Source organism: Odontesthes bonariensis, chromosome 14 (assembly GCF_027942865.1).
Source record: "Odontesthes bonariensis isolate fOdoBon6 chromosome 14, fOdoBon6.hap1, whole genome shotgun sequence".
NCBI lineage: Eukaryota > Metazoa > Chordata > Actinopteri > Atheriniformes > Atherinopsidae > Odontesthes > Odontesthes bonariensis.
The window spans coordinates 17,641,443-17,663,077 of NC_134519.1; the positions used below are offsets into that span (position 1 = coordinate 17,641,443).

Consider the following 21,635-nt stretch of genomic DNA (forward strand, 5'->3'; position numbering starts at 1 on the left):
AATTTAGAAAACCTTTCTAAGTAACTGGATACTGGCAAGAATGGTGAGTTGCAGCTCTGAGCTTTTCAGAACTGACTGAATTCACTGTAACTGGAACGAGGCATCCACAGCTGACATTCTGTGCCCCAGTGTCATGTCATATACCGCAGATTCTGCTATGTCCAGAGGGCACATGTGAACAAAATCCTCCATCACAGCAAATATGAGCTTATATTGAAATTCTGAAATGACAGTTCATGGTGAATCTATAAAGATACTGTATGAAGATCTATAAAAAGTGAAACACAATTTCTGGAAGAACTGAATAGGCCTCAAAATAAAAAATAAATAGCCACTATCATATAATCATTTTTGGCAAAAACTTCAATGTACAGTTTTGTACAAAAGTCTTCAGCTACCCTTACTTTCTTTGTATGTTGCAAGGAAAAATGGAAATTAGGCAGTGATTTATTGGAACAATGTGCAAACATTGAATGGAAATACAGTATCTACATTCCAAAGCTCTTCTTTCGATGCTGGCCATATTTTTTTATGTTCTCTGTCAAGATGATCCCACACTGCTTCAATAATGTTGAGGTCTGAAGTGTGGGGAGGACTCATCACTCCATAAGACCTGTTGTCACTGATTTTCAGTCCGGTTCTTGGGTCATTTGACATACCTCAGGCTTTGCTGCCTGTTTCCCTCCCTTAAGAATGGCTTCTTGACAGCCACCCTTCATGGAGACCATTTCTGATATGGCTTCTGTGAACAGTGGATCAACTGAAGGGTCATGTTTGTCTCAGGTCTTGTGTCAGTTCTTTGCTGGATATTTTTAATATTCTTAAAGGACATCACTTTCAGATACTGCTCATCTGTAGATAGTTTTTTAGGCCTGCCACTTGTTTTGTTATCTACTTGTCCAATTACCTCTAATCTTTTTGAGGACACACTGCACGCTACGCTGAGATTTTCTGCTAATAGCTCTTTGCGAATCATCTAGGTGGTGCAAAAATAATATTTTATGTATTACCATTTTTTGTAGATGCAGATAAAACAATGGGAACAAATTATTTGTTTTTGTAACAGGCTGCTAGAAACAAAGTAGAAAAAGATACTATTTAAAATTAAAATGTACCAGACACAACACTGGTTCATCCAGTGAGTTGGGTGTCTTTCTATGCTTGGTTCATTCATAAGTCAATGTTAAGTGGCTTAACAAACACACATTCCTCTGAAAATAGGAACAGCAAATGAGTGAAAGCAGCAAATGTCCAAAGAAAACCAAAAAGAAATATGAAAGCTTAGAGAATTATTGCTCAAGACCTCCCCAAACGATAGTAAGAAAGCCTTGCTCCTTGGAAGCAAAATAAAGATTGAATTTAATTAAGATGTAATTAAAACAACTGACAGCTGAAGTGAATTATGTTTATCATCTCTTGACAATTGAATGTTCGGTGGTTGAAATTTGAGTCTTCACATTCACATGGTGAATACGAAGAATTTCTCCGAACAAAGAAAGTGAAACACACATTAGAATTTAAAAAAACAAAAAAACATCAACTTCACAAGTAGTTTGAGCTCTTCACTCAGCCTAAAGACTCCCCAGATCTCAAACCAATTTAGCATCCACAGGCAGTGCTGAAACCACAGAGGTTCCATCCCCAAACCCAGAGGATCTGCTGCTGACACCACAGGACACTCCAGATGCCCCCAGTCTGTCAAAACTGCATTGGCAGTAGGACACAATTTTCAGCAAGAAATTACCTTTTACCTTTTTTTTACTTATGTTAACATAGTGTTGCCTGAAACTAGTTAACTTGCTTTCTTTTTATTTGTTTTTCAGTATTATCAAGGTGGGTAAAATGTACATATCATAGCATTAAGTTTTTTATCAAAGCAAGTGTTCAAACATGAGCCCGGATTTCTTTGTTCCTGGGCTGGGGGAAAAAATCTGATTGAAGTTTGTTTTGGATCAAGTACAAATAACCATCTCACAAATATGAACTGGTCTTCAATTTCCAGTATTTTACAAGCATATATTTTTTTTTACTATTTTGGAAGAATAAAGAATGATGATACTTTTACAGTACACCCCAGCAATAATGCAGTTTATAGCATGCTATAATGATGACGAAAAACCAAAGCCAGAATAGTTTAAGGTCCTTTAGAGCTTTGTCCTGCACGTTATTTTCACAATTCCACAGAGTTTCTCTTCTTGGTCTGTGTATCTGACAAATTACGTTGTTAATTTAACATCTTGATATGAAGTCAAATGAGTCACATTATCTTACTAGAAGAAGAACCACCTGAGTCTCAGCAGTAGCTAAAACCATGGCTTCATACATAAAACTGCTTTACATATATTATGTCTTAATCTATTCAGCTGACAGTAGTCAGTGCCTTATACATGTATTGATTTATAAAACCCATTCGCACTGTGTGAGGTCACAGATGAGCTGACCTGACCCACGTGCATGTGAATTGTCAGGAAATCACAGGCATGAAAAAACAACTCCACATATAAATACTGGCAGCCCACTGGCTGTGGAGATAAATGATAAATAATTGTTCAGTATATATATCGGTTGTTTGACTCTTGTTCTGCATGTTCCAGTGTAGGTTTTCCACATGGAAGAGACATGGTGGAACATCTCACTGGGTCCTCAGCCAACAGTTTACAGCTCTACTTGTCGAACAGAGTTTAATTAGTCATGTTTCCGGCTCAAATCAATGTGTTGGTTTTTTTTTTCAAATTTTCCAAAAGTAGCTTTTAATTATGGAGTAATCCCTCCCCTCATATTGTCTGCAATTTCAGTTTGCATATGGATTGTGTTTTGTGCATTTCTTGCTCTAAACAATGTTTTGGCAACACTATAGTCATCCTTAGGGGACAATGTTGCTTCATACTGCAGGAATTAGAGCCAAAATCTAAGAGAACAATATGGCAGCAATTGTGTCCTGCTCATCAACATAATGTGCACCAGCGGAGTAGTCTGCATGGCTCTCAGACTGGGGGAAAGGCCAAAATGAACTACAGGCAAGAATGAAAGGTTTGAGCTGGGGGAGGACCAACCATCAAAACAAATGTGCTCACCCACAGAATGCATAGAGTGCAGAACAAGTTAGGAGCAACCAAAAAAAAGACAAGGAACGCTGAGGAGTCATAATTATTTTCATGACAATATGTACAACACTGATATCTGAGGGGTTCTATTTCCCAAAACTGTATTAATAACAAAGGGCTGTTCAGCACTCACCTTTGAAGCAGCATCAAAGCACACAAAGCCCATGTTGAAGTCAATTGTAAGTCCCATAAGGTGGCTCTCCATAATACAAGCGTACGTTTTACACTGTGGAACAGCAGAACATGATGTTACACACAAGAGCTGCATGGGTACAGATTCCTCACAAATGTCACAATACTACTGAGTCAGAACTCCTGGAACGGCTAAATGAAGATCATTAAGCTGTTCTCCAGACGTCCAGGTGCAGACCTGTATCCTCTCCACTTCCAGGAATGTTGCCATTTGAAAGGCCTTTTCCCAGATCAGCAGCTCACACTCCAGCTCCACACTGAAGAACATGTCCTCTCCGCTCTCCGTCTGGACGCTAAAACAGTGCCTTCTCTTATCCAGAAGGTCGTTGTCCTGAAATAACAAAAAACAGCTACCATGGGCCGCAGCAATACAATCCCCTGACACACATTACTACTGCTTATTAACAGGCAATGTTTTACTCTAATGTGTCGTCTCATAGCTTTATGCAGCCTAAATGAGACAGTTTAATGGCAAAGTAAGGTCAAGCTACATATTGTATGACTGCACATATGAATCTATAAGAATTAAGTTTGCTGTAATGAGATTGTAGATAATGAGCAGCAGATCTCAATATTAGATTCAAAGTGACCTCGAGTCTGCAGAGAATAAAAACTAATAGTCATGAGCGTCTCTGTGAGACTGCAGAGGAACTCAGGGAAATGTTCTGTATAAATGAGTCATATCAGTACATTCCTCAGATTCTCTTTGCTACTTTATATTCTTTTGGTGTATCCAGAGTTAGAGATGAATCTCTAAATGTTCAGGGAATGGAATAAAAAGAGAAAGCCATACCTTTAAAATCTTGCACATTATCTCATACACGGTAAAGCTTTTCTCTGCTCTGGTCCAGTCCCATGTTGTCACCTGAAAACGTCACATAAATCCCATGTTTGATTTGAGCTATGTCTATGTGGAAGGGTTTTTGCAGTCCTTTGGCTTTTGGAGATCTGAAGATTTCCAGGTCTGACAATGGCAGTTCAGTAGTGGGGCTTATATCAGAGCTAATGAAGAGCTGTTAAATTTAACTGTCATCCTGCCATGAGAAGGGAAATGTTCATCACAGGTAACTAGTTTGGAATGATCAAAAAGATGATCTTGATTTCTGAACATGTAGGCTCTTATGTTCCACTATCCACTCACATTAGCATTTTCCATTTATATCAGCACATTCATATGGAGCAGGCAATTCCAGTTATCTATCAATCTCATCCCATCTCCAGTGCCATTGACAGCTTATCCCTCTCATCATAATCACCTAAATGGCTAGCAGAACGTAAACACATTAAATGATCACCATCAATCAAGCGGAAGATCAATGGTGTGCAAATGATTGTAAGTAAGCTTCCTCGAGTTTACCCTCAACAATGAATAAACTATGAAAGAAAAATCCCCTTGTGGGGTAGAATGACATCAATTAAAACATAAAGATTTGATGATTTAAAGAAGGAGGTAGAACACAAGTGCAGATGGAGTAAAAGCTTACGGGAGGTGCTGTGAACTTGAAGAGTGAAGAACCCCTCAAAGCGAGGAACTTTGGTGAGTACATTCGGTCCTGAACGGAGTCCTGCTCCTTCTCATCGACCCAGCCCATGTAGATGATCTACAAAAGGGTGAAAAGAGCAGGTGGAACAAGTCAGAGAGAGTCTTTTCCTTTCTAAAGTCAGTTTAAAAAGTTCTATTTAGGTTCTGAAAAGCAGATGTACCTCATTTCCATTTTTTCAAACGCAAAATATGAAAGTACAGCAAACTGTGATATGAACTATAATTGTCAATCAATCCAATCACTGTTTGGATGGAATTTTAGACTCAAATCTATGGCAGTGGCAGGAGGCCACGCTTCAAATGATTTCTCAATGTTGCTGACTTGCTATCACAAGTTATCTATCTCATAATCTCAACATAATCAAGCTTGTTTTCTCTTGGTAGTTATTTTTCTTCACAGGAAAACAAAAGGATTCGCCCTACAGAGATCTGGCAACAGGACTGCCATGTCAGACAGTATAGATAGCATTCTGACAACAGTAGGAACTGAATTAAGATGAAAATGTCAGATGGCCAAAAGGAATGTCTAGAGTAGTTACATTTTCCACTGAATTGCTGTTGGCTGAAGCAGAAAGGTGTTGGTCAACCTTTCGTGTCAATTATATGTAGCTCTAATAACCCTAAATGGTCTAATAACTTAGCTAGAGCAAACAAGACAGAAAAGTTATGACTTTACCCAGAGAACAATAACCATAATGATAATGTTCTGTCAATAATAGTGCAAACATGTGCTGTGCGCTCCAGCTGTATCGAGTACATCATGCACACACTGAGTAGTAAACCAGAAGGGTTTGGTTTCCATCCATCCATCCATCATCTTCCGCTTCTCCGGGGATCGGGTCGCGGGGGCAGCAGCCTGAGCAGAGAAACCCAGACGTCCCTGTCCCCGGCCACTTCCTCCAGCTCTTCTGGGGGGACCCCGAGGCGTTCCCAGGCCAGCCAAGAAACATAGTCTCTCCAACGTGTCCTGGGTCTTCCCCGGGGCCTCCTCCCAGTGGGACGGGCCCGGAACACCTCACCAGGGAGGCGTCCAGGAGGCATCCTAACCAGATGCCCGAGCCACCTCATCTGACTCCTCTCGATGCGGAGGAGCAGCGGTTCTACTCCGAGCCCCTCCCAGAAGGCCGAGCTTCTCACCCTATCTCTAAGGGAGAGCCCAGACACCCTGCGGAGGAAACTCATTTCGGGCGCTTGTATTCGCGATCTCATTCTTTCGGTCACTACCCACAGCTCGTGACCATAGGTGAGAGTAGGAACATAGATTGACCGGTAAATCGAGAGCTTCGCCTTCTGGCTCAGCTCCTTCTTCACCATGACGGGCCGGTGCAGAGCCCGCATCACTGCAGACGCCGCACCATTCTGCCTGTCAACCTCCCGCTCCATTCGTCCCTCACTCGTGAGCAAGACCCCGAGATACTTGAACGCCTCCACTTGGGGAAGGATTTGGTTTCACGAAATAGAAAAGACCAAAGAAGTTATAAGAACCGCTATCTTAGTAAAGTGGTTAACGTTTTTTTTAAAGCTTTAATTGAATTATTTTTTTAATCATGTATCAAATTGTTCTGAAAATGATCCAATCATTGTTTTTACACTATAGTTGTTGTTGTAGTTTTGTTTTGAACCCCTTTATTCGCTTGAATTGGAAAAATATCAACAAACTTGGATTTAAAGTTTTCCTATTTAGTGTTCAGTTATCCAATGGATCCTCCAGCCCTGACAGTAACCCTCAAAACTAAAATCAGCTGTGATCAAATTAAAAGACAATCATTCTCGATTTCTCCATAAATTAACCCGTATAATGAGTTAATTTATCCTGTCTGAACAAAAACGAAAGATCAATTTCTGGTGATAACAAAATACATTAACCCAATATAAGAAAACAAATGCTGTTATCGTGAGATAATAAAAACAATTAACTTGTGATCTAAAGATAATGACATTAAAGAATCATCTCAAGCACTGTCGTGCTGCACATTCTCTGTCACCATACATATTCTTTTCAAGTGATTTTCTTATAATGGATTTTTCGTACTCTAAGTCAGAAAGCTTTACTTTGGTAGCAGTTTTACTCATACCTAAGGGACAGCGTCTTCATATCTTATTCATAACATTGTATTTTAACGAACATTTTAGTCCTAGAAAAATGGCAAAGTTTATTTATTTTCTGAGAGTTTATTTTCTGACCTGTGTAGCGATAAAAATAGCTATCCAAAATCCCCACAGGGAAAAACTTTGGGTCAACATAACCAAACAAGAATGTTGATTAAAAACTCAATTGTTGGACTATTTTGGATTGAATAAACTTAAATGTTTGGTTATCAGTCCTGAACATATTCTATCACTTAGTCAGTGAGTAAGTTAGTACAGGAGCAACAACAGGCTGGAAAAGTATGCGCTTCTAAAAACAAACAACTCAAGGAACACGTAACTAATTTGGTTACTTGGCAACAGGTCAGTCTTTGAGCGAGAAAATTTGGGCAGAGGTCCAGCAAACAAAAAACAAACTATTCTGTGGTCAGATGCATTGAAATTTGAAATTCCATGGGGACCATATAGCTTGTTTTTGAGCACTTAATTCAAAAGCCTGCATCTCTGACGATATGGGGTGCATTCGTGCCTATGAAACTGGCAACTTGCTCTCCTGGGAAGGCACAATTAATACTAAAAGATATATACAGGTTTCAGAGCAATAAATACTTCGATCCAGATGACATCTTCCCAAAAGTCCAGCAACTTCAGGTCTCCTCAGTTCCCAGATGTTTATGGTCTGTTGTTAAAAGAAAAGGGGAACATAGTCCTATCCCAACTTCTTAGAGAATAAGTTGCTGTCTTTAAGTTTCAGATGAGCTAATATTTTCTTGAAATAGTGAAATGTCTCAATTTAAACATTCATTTATTTGATTTTAAAATTGCTTCCTTCTGTCCTTATACATAATATATTTACATTTCATAGAGCATTGTGACTTTTTGGGAATTGGGGTTGTATTTGCAAAAGTATTGAATTTGAAATACTGAAATAAAGTCTATTTGTTTTAGGGTTATCAGGCAAGGTGTCAGGGTTTGTTAGTGGGGGAAAGGAAGATGGACCTAAGGGCAGACACGGAGCAGGAGCCAGGAGGCAAAAATGATTTAAGAGCTAAACTCAGTTTGTTTGGAGCTGAAACAAAAATCACAGCCAAGCTGGAACACCATAGAAACTAAACTTGGAAAACAAAACAAAAATACACCAAAGAAATCACAAAACCAGACAGTAACATTTCGTAGGAGCAAGCCCTCACGGGGAAAATCATGGATGACAACGACGAGGCTCTGACAAAGGGTGAAGAAAACTGGGAGTTTAAATATAGAGGAGGGTGATTGGTGAATGAGTGCAGCTGAGGATAAGTGAACACAGGTGAAGGGGCTGATGAGCAGGCAGGAGGGAACAGAGGAAAATTGGTCAGGGAAATGGCAAAACTGAAACCAGACATAAAAAACAGAAAATACACAGATCATGCAAAAACAACAACACAGAAATAAAAAAATCATACTATACAACAGTATTTCTGCAACAAAAGTCTAAGACCAGTAGAGATACTTAGAGGGAAATCTGATATCTTAAAACCTTGGTCCTATTTCTTAAGGTCGAAAGGGATGAAATTATTTGGAAGGTGTCCATTACTGAATGAGAGTGCTACAAACAGTAAGTGGAGGATGGCTGCAATGTAATCTGGGCAACTGTCTGCATCCAAGTCAATGTGCTTGTGTTTGCTGCTATCCTGCCATACTTTCATGTGTTCTGATGTTGGATCAACAAAATCCCTTTAGCTAATAAAATTACCTCCACTCGGTCTACAGTAGTTCTGTCAACTCTCAAAAACATTTTGTTTTTTAATTCATTTTTTTCTGTATTTCAAGAAAAGGAAAAGCTGAATTGGTAGGATTTTTTCTGCTTCTTGACAGGCTGCAGTTTTCCTGGTCAAAATGTTCCCTGCAAAAACAGAATGGACCATTTGTAGCACAACTTGCCAACTTCATTGTGTCCAAAGCTCCCCAAAGCATGTTAAAGCCTCTTATAGTGGGGTTTGCCATTTTGTTGCCACATTTTGAAACACAACCTCAGAAAGGTTACTCCACCCCCAGGTGGCCCTCTGAACTCTCGCTCACGTTTGAACTGTTGTCCTACTGCAGCAACTCACCTCCCATGAGATTTCTGATACATGTAAGAAAAAAATCCTGTTTCATAGAAGCCCTTTTCCATAAAGTTGTCAGGCTCTTAACAAGCTGAACCTGTCAGTGAAAAAACAAACACTCTCACTTTAACAATGAAAACGACCCCTTTGCTTATTTTTGTGTCACAGTTGACAGCTAGAGTTCATGCACGAATGCATTATTAAATCAATTCTGACTATTTTCCTTTTAATCATTAACACTCTAAAATATAATTCAGGCTTTAAAACATGAGAGTTCCTCATAGGTGTAGCTAAGCTTGGGCGTTTTAGGTTATCTTTTCAAAACTGCACAGAAATAAGTAATAGATGCTTAAAACTAATTTGATTCTATTTTTAAACTTATAGAAATATATATTCTAAGTAATATCTAAAGCATTATTGACCACTCCAATAATTTGGTAGTGTGAATACTGTTTATGAAATGCTTAAAATCAAGTCATAAATAAATGATGTTTTTCTAATTTCTGATCTCACCTTTCAATTAAATTGCAATCATGCAATTTAGAAATTTCCAACAAATTCAAATTCAACAATAAAACTTTTGAACACGTGTAAAAACAATAATTACATGTTTTATGACATGCTTATTTGTTTATGCAAACTTGCACGTTAAATATTTAATGTCTTTGAAGCTTTGAAACAAACCTGTTATGACAGATGTAGAGTTTGTTGACGTGCTCTTCAACGCACTAAGAAATATATTAGCCTGTTATAAACAATTTATTGATTTATTTGATAGTAAGGGGTGGGACATTTTGTTGTTTCGTCCAACCCAAGAGCAAAAAAAAGGAGGTTAGATAAACAGGGAGATGCAAATGTGCTGGGACATAATTTCTGACATCACATCAGCACTGCTCATTAAAGTCAGGGTCTGACTGCAGCCTAAGTTCTTTTTTGGAGCTTTTTCGATGGATTTACAAAACCAGGGAGTGAAAGAGTCGGGACAGTCGTGTCATGTGAATTCAAATATTTTTGTGAGACAGAAACCAGAGCTGATAAATAAGAAAGGAGAGCCTCACTTTTCAGTTTAGACAGAAAGATGACGTGACAAGTCAACTCGCTCAAAGCACTTATCATCTCTGATCAACCCCCAGTTAATGGACTTTAATGATGCAAGCTCTCTCCGTGTGTTGCAATAGCTGGCAATACAGGGCTGCGTCCATTCTCTGACTGACAGATCTGCTTAAAATTACCTTTGATTTTTAAGAATAGCATAAAACACACACATTAAAGTGTGGTCCAGTAAAATTGAGATCTAAAGGAGCTACAGGAGTTGAGCTGCGCTGTGACGAAAAGATCTTACCTGCTGGTTCACTGGAAAATTCCGGTTAATCTTCTTCACCTGTTAGAATAAAAAAGAGCATCAATAAACTCATTAAAATATCTCCTGCTAATAATCAGAGACCAGTTGACAAAGTTGACGCATTTGGAGGACCTCATAGGGCCTCGTAATTACAGTGATAAGCCTGCAAAGGACAAATAAATATAAATTACAGTATCCACGATAACACATTAACAATAGCACTGAGGGAAGACTGTTAGAGTTGCTTAATTTATTCAAAGCATGCAAATTCAAAATGAGATAGATGGAGTCATTTCCACAAGGACTCAAGGCTCTTCTTAAAAAAAAAGCCTATTTAGAAAAAAAAAAATCCATTCTCTTTGTGGTAATAAAAGGGGAGAAACTACTGAGAGAGCAGTCAGGCTTCAAATTAAAACACTCACATCACAGGTATCACTCGCCCCTAATCCACACTATGCAATCAATATAACTTCTTTGAGAAGCTAAGCACACAAATTAAGACATCCAGTCCGGATCCCATCCTACGAGAGAGGCAATAACAAGCCAAGGCAGCTTATTGTGAAATATTAGTGAAGTTTGAGTCAGAAGAGAAAGCACAATGTTTAAGAAAACAGTCAGGAAGGGAGCTGGGTGTGAACATATGGGAGCAGAAGATTTAACTGTTCAGACTAGTTCATGCAGCTTCAACAAGAATCAGTAGAAGGCTGATTGGTCCAGATTGATTGGCCTACTTTTTTTTAAAAAACACCTTGAATCCATGAAAAAGTCTTGGTCTAACTACAAACTTGCATTTGACGTTAACAGCAATATAAAAACAAAAAGGCATCGACACAGTCAGCCTGGACCACCTTAACACAGTATTTCTGTGCAGACTACATACAGAAAAACGTTTGTACCTTTATTTTCAGCTAGAGAGATAGTGGTAATGGTACCTTCTCAGTTCTCAGTGAAAACCTCCCTCAGAGAGCAGCAGAGCATCCAGAATACTACTGCTTCACTATCAGTGGTTGTTTAGATCACAGGATTGGCTTACTGTGATTTAAAGGATGAGATTTTTTCATTTCTAGTTCTTATTTATGAAGCACTAAATGGTCTCCGTCCTACGTATATATCTTTGATTCAGTTGTATGTTGCGGAGGGTCCAGACTTCTCCAGCGATCTGGACCAAGTTTTACCTATGCAGTCTTTCTAGAATTAAAACTAAATGAGGTGAAAGGGAACCCTGAATTCCCGACATCTCCTAGAGCTGTGAGTTTATTGAAATCAGAGCTTAAAACATCACTGTTTAATGTGGCTTTCAAGTAAATTAGATATAAAAGGTTGTTTCAAGCTGATAAAATGGCCAAATAATAATCTGCAACGACGTGTTTGTTCCTATAGTGTTTTTTTTAATACAAATTCCTTTCACTCCTTAACTATTTATTTGTGTTGTCGTTTCTTTTCGTTTTAGAGATGGTTTATTCTTATGCTGTTTCTTCTATTTTTTTAAGCATATGCATTTTTCAGGGAGAGCACTTAGAACTGCCTTTAAGGATAAAATGGGCTCCACAAATATACGTCCCTTGTATTACTAGTGTAAGATTTGTATTAGTACGTAAAAAAAAGCAGATAAGCATTACATTTAAAATATGATTAATGTATCATAAAACAATTCATTATGCAGTAAAATGTAAAAGATATATACGGTAGTTTAGGTACGAGGTCCCTAACTTCATCAACCGTTTACAGTTACTAAATTGAACCCATATAGAACAGTCAGAGGAAGTGAGTCAGGTCAGACAATAAGATGTAATCAGTGTGTTGTATTTTATGCGTGCATTATATTTCATTGTAAGGAAATTGTGGCTAAACATTTTGATAAAGTTTTAAAACAATTTGCTATGAATTGGAAATGTTAAAAAGAACAAAATAATCATCTGAAATGCAGTGGGTGTAAAATGGGAAGAAACATGAAAAGGAAATGCTGAGGTACAATATTTGAGTAAATATAAAGGCTTTTTAACTTTCTCTAAAGGAGAATGCCTTGGATTTCCTTCAGTTTCTGCATTTGAGTAAATACTTGACTGCTTCCCCCCTCTTCATCTGAGGTTGCCCCTGTGAGACATTTGCTTTTCACTGAACCTTTTTTAAATGTGAAAGTCTAATTGTTGTCATGAACATCCATCTTTCTGTGTTTTAGAGTCTGGTGTTCATATAAACACTGAAAGACATTTACAGTCTTTCTGTCTTTTTTAGTTTTTCTAAAAATACTAAACAAGAGCCAGTAATATGTAGCCCTGGTTACTTACATACTCAGGTCCTGGATAAATGCATGTTGCTGTACATTTTTTATAAAATATGATTTGGCGACATGGTGGAAGGTACACATTCATGTGTTTGCTTCCCACATTAGCTTTATAGATAAATAAAGAGGTTGTTTAAATTAACTTTCAATGTAATTAAGCATCTTTGGCACAATACTTTTTCATATAATGCTGTCTTATTGTAGTTAAGTGACCACAATATGTTGCATGTTAATACCTTTATATTTGCAATTATATTTAAAATTAATTGTTGAACCCACAGAGATATTTTTTTCTCAATGATAATACCTGTTTTCTTTATGCATTCGAATATTTCCATTGCAACTTTTACTGAGTTGTCCTGCTCAACAGACAGATGCCGCTAAAATAATTTACACCCGATAAAAAACAGCATTCCTGCTTTATGTTCTATTCTGAAATTCGTGACAGCACACACTAAAGCATGACAAAACTGCATCAATAAAGATGAACTTGGATCACAAGCCAAAGCTTGCTGACTGTGGTAGACAAACACTCAACGGTGGGGATGTGGAATGCCGCTGAAGTACGGCTTTGAAGATTGCCACAGAATTGAATCAGCACCTCTGAGCCAAAGTCTCAGCAGAAACTGTTCAGGCTGCACTTTTCTGGAAACAACTGGAAACTCAAAGCAAGCCACTACAAAGAAACCACTTGTATTCAAGGTCAAGTCACCACGAATCAGAACCTGGTGTGGGGTTCAGTGGACCTCAATAAGATGGTAAGACTCATTAGGAATGAGTCATAATCAAACCTAATCTCTGCATCTGATTTGATTCATAATCTTGTTTGGAAAGGAGACAACAGGAAGACTTCAGCCCACAATATCAGCTGCTCTGCCATGCAGCTGACTGGTGGGAGTCATTATGAGCAATGAAGCAAACACTTCCTTTCATAATGTCTTCAACGATGCCTTCAAATGCACCACTAAACAAATTCAAGAGGGGTTTCATGAACCCCGATATGGCCTCTCCAGCCACCAGACCAGAACATCACTGAGCCTTTATGGGAATTTGTGGAGCGCAGAGAGTTGAGTGGATTTCCTCCTTCATCATCTCTCAGAGAAATGGAGGCATTTCTTCATGACAAATGGTTCAACATTTTACTGCAAACAGAATGTTCAAATGTATGATGATAAACCAAGAAACAGTGATACCACGCAAGTAAAGGTAAACACTATTCTTTGCTTTGTCTCATTTAAAAGGTTTCCTGTTTCATACGTATTTTATCGTTTTAAAACAGTCTACTTCTGAATATTCATTGCAAATCAAAATAATGTTAAAAGTTGACCTTATAAACCCCCAAAATACATTATGTAGGTTTTCTGAGGTAATTGTAGGAGTCTGGCAGAACAGCTCCATCATCAATGAATCAATCAATAATCCAGTTTTTGTGTCCCAAAAGGGTATTTGGTTTTGCCGCAGTGGAATAAAAACGGGATGGAAAATCAGAAAATGTACACAAGCATACGACAATGAGACATAAAATCTCTTTTGAAAAAATTCAGACAAGTAAAGTAAAAATACACTAATGACTCATCAGTTCCATTCACCACATTACAATAAAACAATAATGTTCTTTGAGCTGAAATTTGCATATTCTACACCCATTTGGTTACTACAGCAGCTTACTCACTCACTCACTCACACACACACACCTCAGAAAATGTCAGACGGTTAGAGCGAGAAGTCCTCGCGGTGAGTCATCGGTGGTATGTTTAGTGCGTCCTTCACTTCGTCCACTCCAATTAACCAGGACTTCATTATTCCCTACCAGACACACGCACACACAAAACACCATTCTCTGGACCACATGATAATCACAAAATGCAATTTTTCCATTGCTGCTTGCCTCATGCCACAATTATGTCAAGGGAAACACAACAGCATGGTTACATCCTTCTAGCCTGCACTTAATATTTCCTCCATACAAGTTTGATGTATAGAAAAAAAATTATGAAACACACTAAAAATAATGTTAAATGTGTTAAAAAGAGTTACTTTTCATCCAATTCGGCCATGGTCTATAATAAAGCTTGTTAGCAGTATTTGTATTCAATACTTCTGCTGCGAGTAATCACTCATCTGGATATGCAGACACACACAACATTTTTCCACATCAGTTGTGGTAGAGCTGCAAAAAAATGTGTTCACAATAAAAGAAGAGTCCAGCATTTCTATTTCTCAGCTTCTTGCTGCTCCATGGTGTCATTATCAAATTTTATTGTATGATGAATTATAGATTATAGATAGCACAGCTGCATAGGGTAGCTGGAGGGGATAGGAGTAATTTAATGTGATTTCTGTTATTGTGACCTCAGGCTTGGAGATAAGCAGGAAGACCCGTTGGTATGTGTCTACAATACTTAATACTGTGACATTTGCAAAGGGACAGTTGGACAATCAAGAAAATTCCAAGTGTGTTGCATTAACACCCACTGCTTTATGGTACTGGTTGACATATGGCACTGAGAGTACTAAAAGCTATTATTGTTTCTTACTCACATTGTGCTTGGTGAGATTTGAAATGTTGCTCGCTATTGCCTGTAGCCAATCCAAGCAGTCTTCAGCCGTAGGAAGCTGTATAACTCCACTGCAAACCCCGTCCACAGCTATGACCTGGAAAGCATTTTTCCTGAAAGAATCAAGTACAAGAAAAATATCAGAGGATGATTTTGCATTGATACATACTGACATAACCTTTGAAATGGTCTTCTAGCCATTCAGTAAGCCATTTGATGAAAAAGACCTTCCTTGTAATGAATAATTTCTACAGTTCGATGTCATTTTTTGTTTAGCAAACTAACATGATATCTTGGACAACTGAGAGTCCTTAAAGGCATTGTTTTAAAATTTAGGAAATTAAATAATTGATTATGTTTTCAAAATGTGCATAGCCACCAAGCCTGAATAAGTAGAAATGCCTTAAAATGCAATAACACCGATGCCCACCAGGTGCAGCCTCTAAAACGTCTCTGGCTACAGACTCCCATTCTGAACGTTTCTGCTTCTTCAAGAAATACTCGAGTTAAGATTACTTTCCTTAAAGTCATTATGATGCCATTAGCTAAATTCACTCATTATAACCAGTGTGGTGGTGGTCCATTGGAATTGTGTAATCTAGTTGAAGGTAGGCCTCAAAGAGAGGTATGCTTGGGAGCATGTCAGGCTTAACCGTCCTGTGCTGACTAACAGGCAAGTTGTTTTGGGGAAGGTGAGTCGAGAATGCATTATTCTATTTCATGACCATTATTTTACACTGGTCTTTCGTGGAGTGAAGTCCTATTAGACAATATACTACCTGATATCAGACAGTTTTGACAGTGTGATAAATCCAATTCATAGAAGCTACGTCCTTCTATTCATACTGCAGTTTGATTCAACTGCACTGAAGCTTTGGTCTGAATAACAGTGATTCTCCTGCAAAATAAGAGCCAATCTCTCTCTTCTGTTTGCTTATTGTTATTTTTTTTTCTTTAAGGGGAATTTGATCCAGGCATATGCACAGTCTTCGGGCATACAAACTTTTGGTAGGCCTGTAATTAGTTGTGTAGAGACCTGATGGACCCCCACAGACTGGTGCAGATGAATACATTTGCATTACAAAGGCCTTGCACACAAACAGGCCTGTCTACCATCACTTTGGCTTAACGCTCTGTTTCCGGCTTCTGTCTGACAGCATCTCCATTCAGTTGATGTTAGTTTTCGCTAACCAGTCACTCGGGACTAGCTTATCTGTTTGAATGTATATAATATGTGGGTTGAAACGGATGTGTAGTCATGTTAACATATCCGCCTAATCTTATAAGTGGAGCATCATAAAGTAAAACATGTTCGCCATGACAACAGCCCTGATATGATGCTGTTAATCATTCTCCACCAATGTTCCTTAGATCTCCAAGGATATGTAGAAAACTTTGAGGTCTTTTGACAAAGTATTGATGTGGAGAGGGACCTTATTGGCCTTGCAGGCAGGCAGGCAGTTTAAGATGATAATTTAACACTCCCCCTTCTCATCTAATCTGGTAATTTCTAGTTAGCCTCAAACTATTAGTAAAAAATAAAAAGCATTGTTTTGACAATGTAGAGGATCTGTGGTAACGGTCAGATGCCAAACTCAGGTTTTACACACAAATGGACCAAATGTGAGGTTTTAGGAGAACTTTTCACCACGGTTTATCATTTGCAACTCTTTTGGAACTAAAAATATCACAATAAAAGGCCATGGCTGAAGTCTGAGTGGTATGTTTGTGTTCATTTTGATGCAACATAAACTGAAAGCCTTGCCAGTAATATGGCTCATAAATCTCCAAAACTGCAATATCCTTCTGTAATTTTCAGTTAATGAGCTAAAACAAGCCAAACCACAAGTGAGATACATTAGCATCCAATCCACAACATTACTGTTCTATCATCTACAGTTTAATAAAAATGGAAATACAGACAGCTTGATGGCTAATTTAGCCAAGCCTCCACTTTTCAGTAGACCAGTCCTATTGCACATGCACAGAATTGTTGCAAAATAATTTAATAGTCTTATCAGGACCATGTGGATTTTAATTCTGAATCTGGTTCCTGTTCACACTGACTTGAAAGAAATAAAAAAGGAGTATATATGAAATCAGATATGATCAAATATGACTCACTGTCTTTTTTTATTCATGTCACTTAGCATCATCAGGGCTCAAACAAAAAAAAAGGTCAGCTTGTAACATATATTTGTAACATATATTTAGGCTCAATGATGGAACAATGAGCTCATTTAGCCAGCTAATCGACTGGCTATTATGAATAATGACAAAAAAGTGAAAAATAAAATGCCTCGTAACGCAATAAGGCTAGGGCTGGGCAACGATTAAGATTTTTAATCTAATTAATCACATGATTTCCCTGATTAATCTCTATTAATAACATTTGTATGCAAAATCCAAAACTCAATTCAAAAGTAGTGTATAGCTTTTAGCTTTTAGCATTTAGTTTTATTTTAAATGTACTGCCATATGAATGAAAGTGCCATAACATTTGTTGTGCAAACACACTTTTAACATCAGCATTTTCATATAGTTTTTATGTAGAAGCCTCGCTTCACTGTCTGTTTCCTTGAATGACTTGCTGCTATCGATTATGTGTTTTGCCTTTAAGTGATATTTTAGAATAGAACTACTACGGTGATAAGACAATTCAACTTGGCAGTGTTTACAGATAACTTTGGTTCTGTCGACTCCACCGTCTGGAATAACTTTAAAGTTATAGTTATCGGCGTTAAATGATGAATGCTTTATTCTGAAAAGATTATTTGTGGGATTAGCCCGTCTTTTAAAATGACTTTAATGAGCTTTTATGCACATCAGACGGTTGAATTTTTTTCAGATGTTCTACTTTATCAGGCATTGTTTCCTGTTACCTAAGGTTTACATAAAAATCACAGATAATTATTTTGTGTGAGTCCACCTAGAAAATGGTTTTCATCCATAAGTATTAATCACAGTACAGAGCTAATTTCAACTAAACCAAACATAATAATAGTCAAAGGCCTGTGTTTTCAGAGATTACTCACACAGTTGTAAAAAGCACAATACATGGCCTACTTATAGATGGAGCACAGCTGTGTGCTGCGATTCAAAATTCTCAAGGAAGAAATCGCAGCAGTACTATTATACGAAGCCTTTAAGGGAAACACCAGTCTTGCAAGTCACACTTCAAGATGCAGCCTCAAAACTCACCTGCAGATGTCAGAGCCGGGGATGTACTGTGACAGACGTGAGTGTAGAAGAGGAATAAGGCGCAGGTCCACCCATCTCTTCTCCCAGCGAAGCCCCGGAGATGTAGGCCAGGACGAGCAGGACAGCGTGTCCTGTAGCAGTGGGAAAGATAACTTTTAGAGGAGCTTTGTCCCTCCCCGTCACACATTTTGAAACAGTTCACATGTCAGAGCTGCCTCTTCAGCTGCCAGTGTTGCAGATGCACAAGCAAGTCGAGCGAGCACAAGCTACAGATTAGAGCTGATTCACCCTTTTCAAATGATAAAGATAAAGCATTGCAGTTATCAGCAAGCAGTGACAGTTGCAGGGAAAGCACTGCTGTGGGGTTACAGAAGGGCAGTTACAGAATTACGTCGGTCACACAAGAGGCTAATGAAAAAGTACCGTGTTATTAGGATGGTAGTTCAAGTGCAGGCCACTATCACACAGAGGCGATGAGGTCCCACTACTCTGGTCACTTGGGATGCCTGGAAGCACAGCGGGGGTAAAAACACAAAAATATTAAACCTACAGCAACGCCTCCAACTGTTTCATCAACAAAAGCATGTTACTTTGTTCTGCTCCAATGTTGGCTCCCACTCTGTGCCAATTTGCATTCAGTTGACTGACTGGACAGCCAGTCAACCTGGCCTACATAGCCATATGAAAGGATTTAAAAAAAACGTTCATGTCTGATGATGGGCTGAAGCTCTCCCATGAGAGAGCAATCAATTTCACCACAATGAGCAAAGTCAATTCTTTCAGTTCAGGGCTTAGCACCTTTTGTGAGGCTTGAGATGTGTCTCTCTTTTTGTTTTTTCTCCTTAACAAAGTAGCATCATTACTTCTTTGTTACAAAATATAACACAGTAGATTAAAAAAAATGAATTTATGTTTTTTTATTTTTCACAAAGTGTCTTGAGTTGACTGTTTCCAGGACAACCAGCTCCTGACAGAAAATAACACCAGCTAAAAATATTCTTGGTTAATTATTTTCCACTGCAGTAGCAGTGATGCACTTAGACCTGATACTGGAGTACGAAATGGATTTCTTACATGTGCAGTCCTCACACAGGGGCAGTTTCAAAAAGGCTGGAGTCTTCTTTAAGAAGGAAACTGTCAGTGTCACTTCTTCACCGGCATTTCTCAAAACCTGCACCTGGGAGGTAAAAACATAGAGCATATTTTCGTGGAGTTTTTTTCAGACTGGATGAAACACGGTGTGCCGATGAGACTGAAAGGGATTTAACCCAGACTGCAAGTTGCATGCTCTTTAGCCACACAAATTTCTTTTCAGTTGCATTTAAGAAGGGATGAAAGATTGGCATTACATGTCAAGCAGATAGAAATCATCAAGTTAGACGAGATAAGCTGTTGAAAGAGTTGTTATATGAGCTGACAGCTTACCACTTCCTCATGGCGATAGCTTCTGACATTTATTCCATTTATCTAGAAACAACAGTAAGAAATCTGCCCTGAATAACATTTCTCACTTCATATAAATGCAGCTCATTTTCATAACGATTAATGAGGCAAACATAATAACTGTGTTGAAAAGTGTAAATATGATAGTGAAATGCACTTGCCATTTTTTTGCTGGAGTACACAAAACAAATTAAAGACCTTTTGGCTATATAAATGAATAATTATTCCCCATAGTTTCGAGACATGTGACTCTTGAATAATTAAAGATGTGGGAGGTGCTATTTTGCAGGATGATAATAAGTAATCATTTATATGACATTTACCTGAAGGATGCCATCTCCAATGAAGAGCAGCCCAGAAAGTTCAGCTTGAAACAAACAAATCAACACAAACACTTGAGCAAACGCAATTTATATAAGTGAAATAGCAGATGAAAACTTTATCAAAACCCATGTAGTACCTTTTTGTTCTTTTGATATTTTGGAAATCACAACAGGGATTTTATGCTCTGCTCCACCCTAAGAGGTAAGATATAAAAACAAGAGCTTCGTGAGAGCTCATTCCTTGGCTGCCGCTGTTGTTGCAGTTTGACAAAGAAATGGTCAATAACACTTGTTCACACTCAATTGAAAGAATTGGGATGGGCAGCCTAATCTGCTGAGATCTAAATTACCTTGATGCTCAGGCCAAACCCTCCAATGGTCTGCCGCCTGATTGTTACAGTCCTCTCCTGCAGTTAGAGAGAAGAGATCAGCTCAGACTGATGCTGTGTAGTAAGTGTAGTAATGATAAGATGATGAAAATAGATATAAAAATTGACATCTTGTTTTTTTACTGTTGTGCATTTGAAAGTAAATGTGCAGCATGGAGTCATAATGATATGAGCTAATATTTTTACTGCTATAGTACGCATAGTACTGTCACGAAACATAACAATTTCCTGTTGGCATGGTTATGCCAAAACTTAATAACTGTTATATTTCCTGTTGGCTTGGTTATGCCAAAACATAATAACTGTTATATTTCCTGTTGGCTTGGTTATGCCAACAGGAAATTGGCCTGATTAAGTATTACAAAGTTAATACTTGGAATAAGACCCCAAGTCACGAGTAATGAGAGATCTACGGCAGATACAATGGATAAGCTTGAACCAGGAGGAATATCATAACATGGCTGAAGGAACATTTTCAGGACTCAAATGCCTCTACCCAGCTCCCAGACTCTGTGGGCAGACAGAGGCTCCAGACAGAGCGGTAACAGAAACGGAGGATGGATTGCAGTGCTTGCTAACAATAGATGGTGCAATCCTGGACATGTTAGTGAGCGTCTCTGCACCCCAACTGTTGACGGGTGAGAGTTTCTGTCCATGTTGCACACTTATAGAGTTCACCTGTCTTTCCTGATGATGATGTAAAAGACAACATCCTACACAACATTTTTGTTGCCAGGCTACAAAATCATCGCCCTGAGGCACACATGGTGATCTCTGAAGGCTTAAACCACACTTCTCACTCTACTACACTTTGGCATTCCAACTTAACTAATTCTTAATTTTTCTTATATCATTTCCCTTCAGGGGTAAATAAAGTATCATTAAAAACAGACACATCAATGTGCCCTTTGACCGTTATGGAGATAATAATCTGATGTACACTAATGCAAACCACTTTACACAACGTATAGTCAGTTTAAGCAGTGTGAATTTGTCATATTGTACTAAATAAAAATCATGATTTTGAAAAAAATTATTTTTTATCTATTTTGCTCTCAATATTTTCCCCGCAGCAGTAATTATA

At 38.3% G+C, this 21,635-nt stretch overlaps 1 protein-coding gene across 1 annotated transcript in view; it reads right to left on the reverse strand.

Moving 5' to 3' along the window:
* The window catches only part of sntg1 (syntrophin, gamma 1), a 47,211-nt gene that overhangs the window by 3,447 nt on the left and 22,129 nt on the right, over positions 1-21,635 (reverse strand). Inside the window, exons 5-17 of the mRNA XM_075483229.1 lie at positions 20,513-20,569; positions 20,300-20,357; positions 20,163-20,206; positions 19,822-19,863; positions 19,471-19,573; positions 18,820-18,902; positions 18,397-18,527; positions 15,179-15,308; positions 10,354-10,392; positions 4,781-4,897; positions 4,090-4,161; positions 3,475-3,627; positions 3,238-3,330 (exon numbers count right to left, since the gene is read on the reverse strand). Of these exons, the coding sequence (XP_075339344.1) occupies positions 3,238-3,330; positions 3,475-3,627; positions 4,090-4,161; positions 4,781-4,897; positions 10,354-10,392; positions 15,179-15,308; positions 18,397-18,527; positions 18,820-18,902; positions 19,471-19,573; positions 19,822-19,863; positions 20,163-20,206; positions 20,300-20,357; positions 20,513-20,569 (1,122 nt within the window). The remainder of the gene's footprint in view (positions 1-3,237; positions 3,331-3,474; positions 3,628-4,089; positions 4,162-4,780; positions 4,898-10,353; positions 10,393-15,178; positions 15,309-18,396; positions 18,528-18,819; positions 18,903-19,470; positions 19,574-19,821; positions 19,864-20,162; positions 20,207-20,299; positions 20,358-20,512; positions 20,570-21,635) is intronic.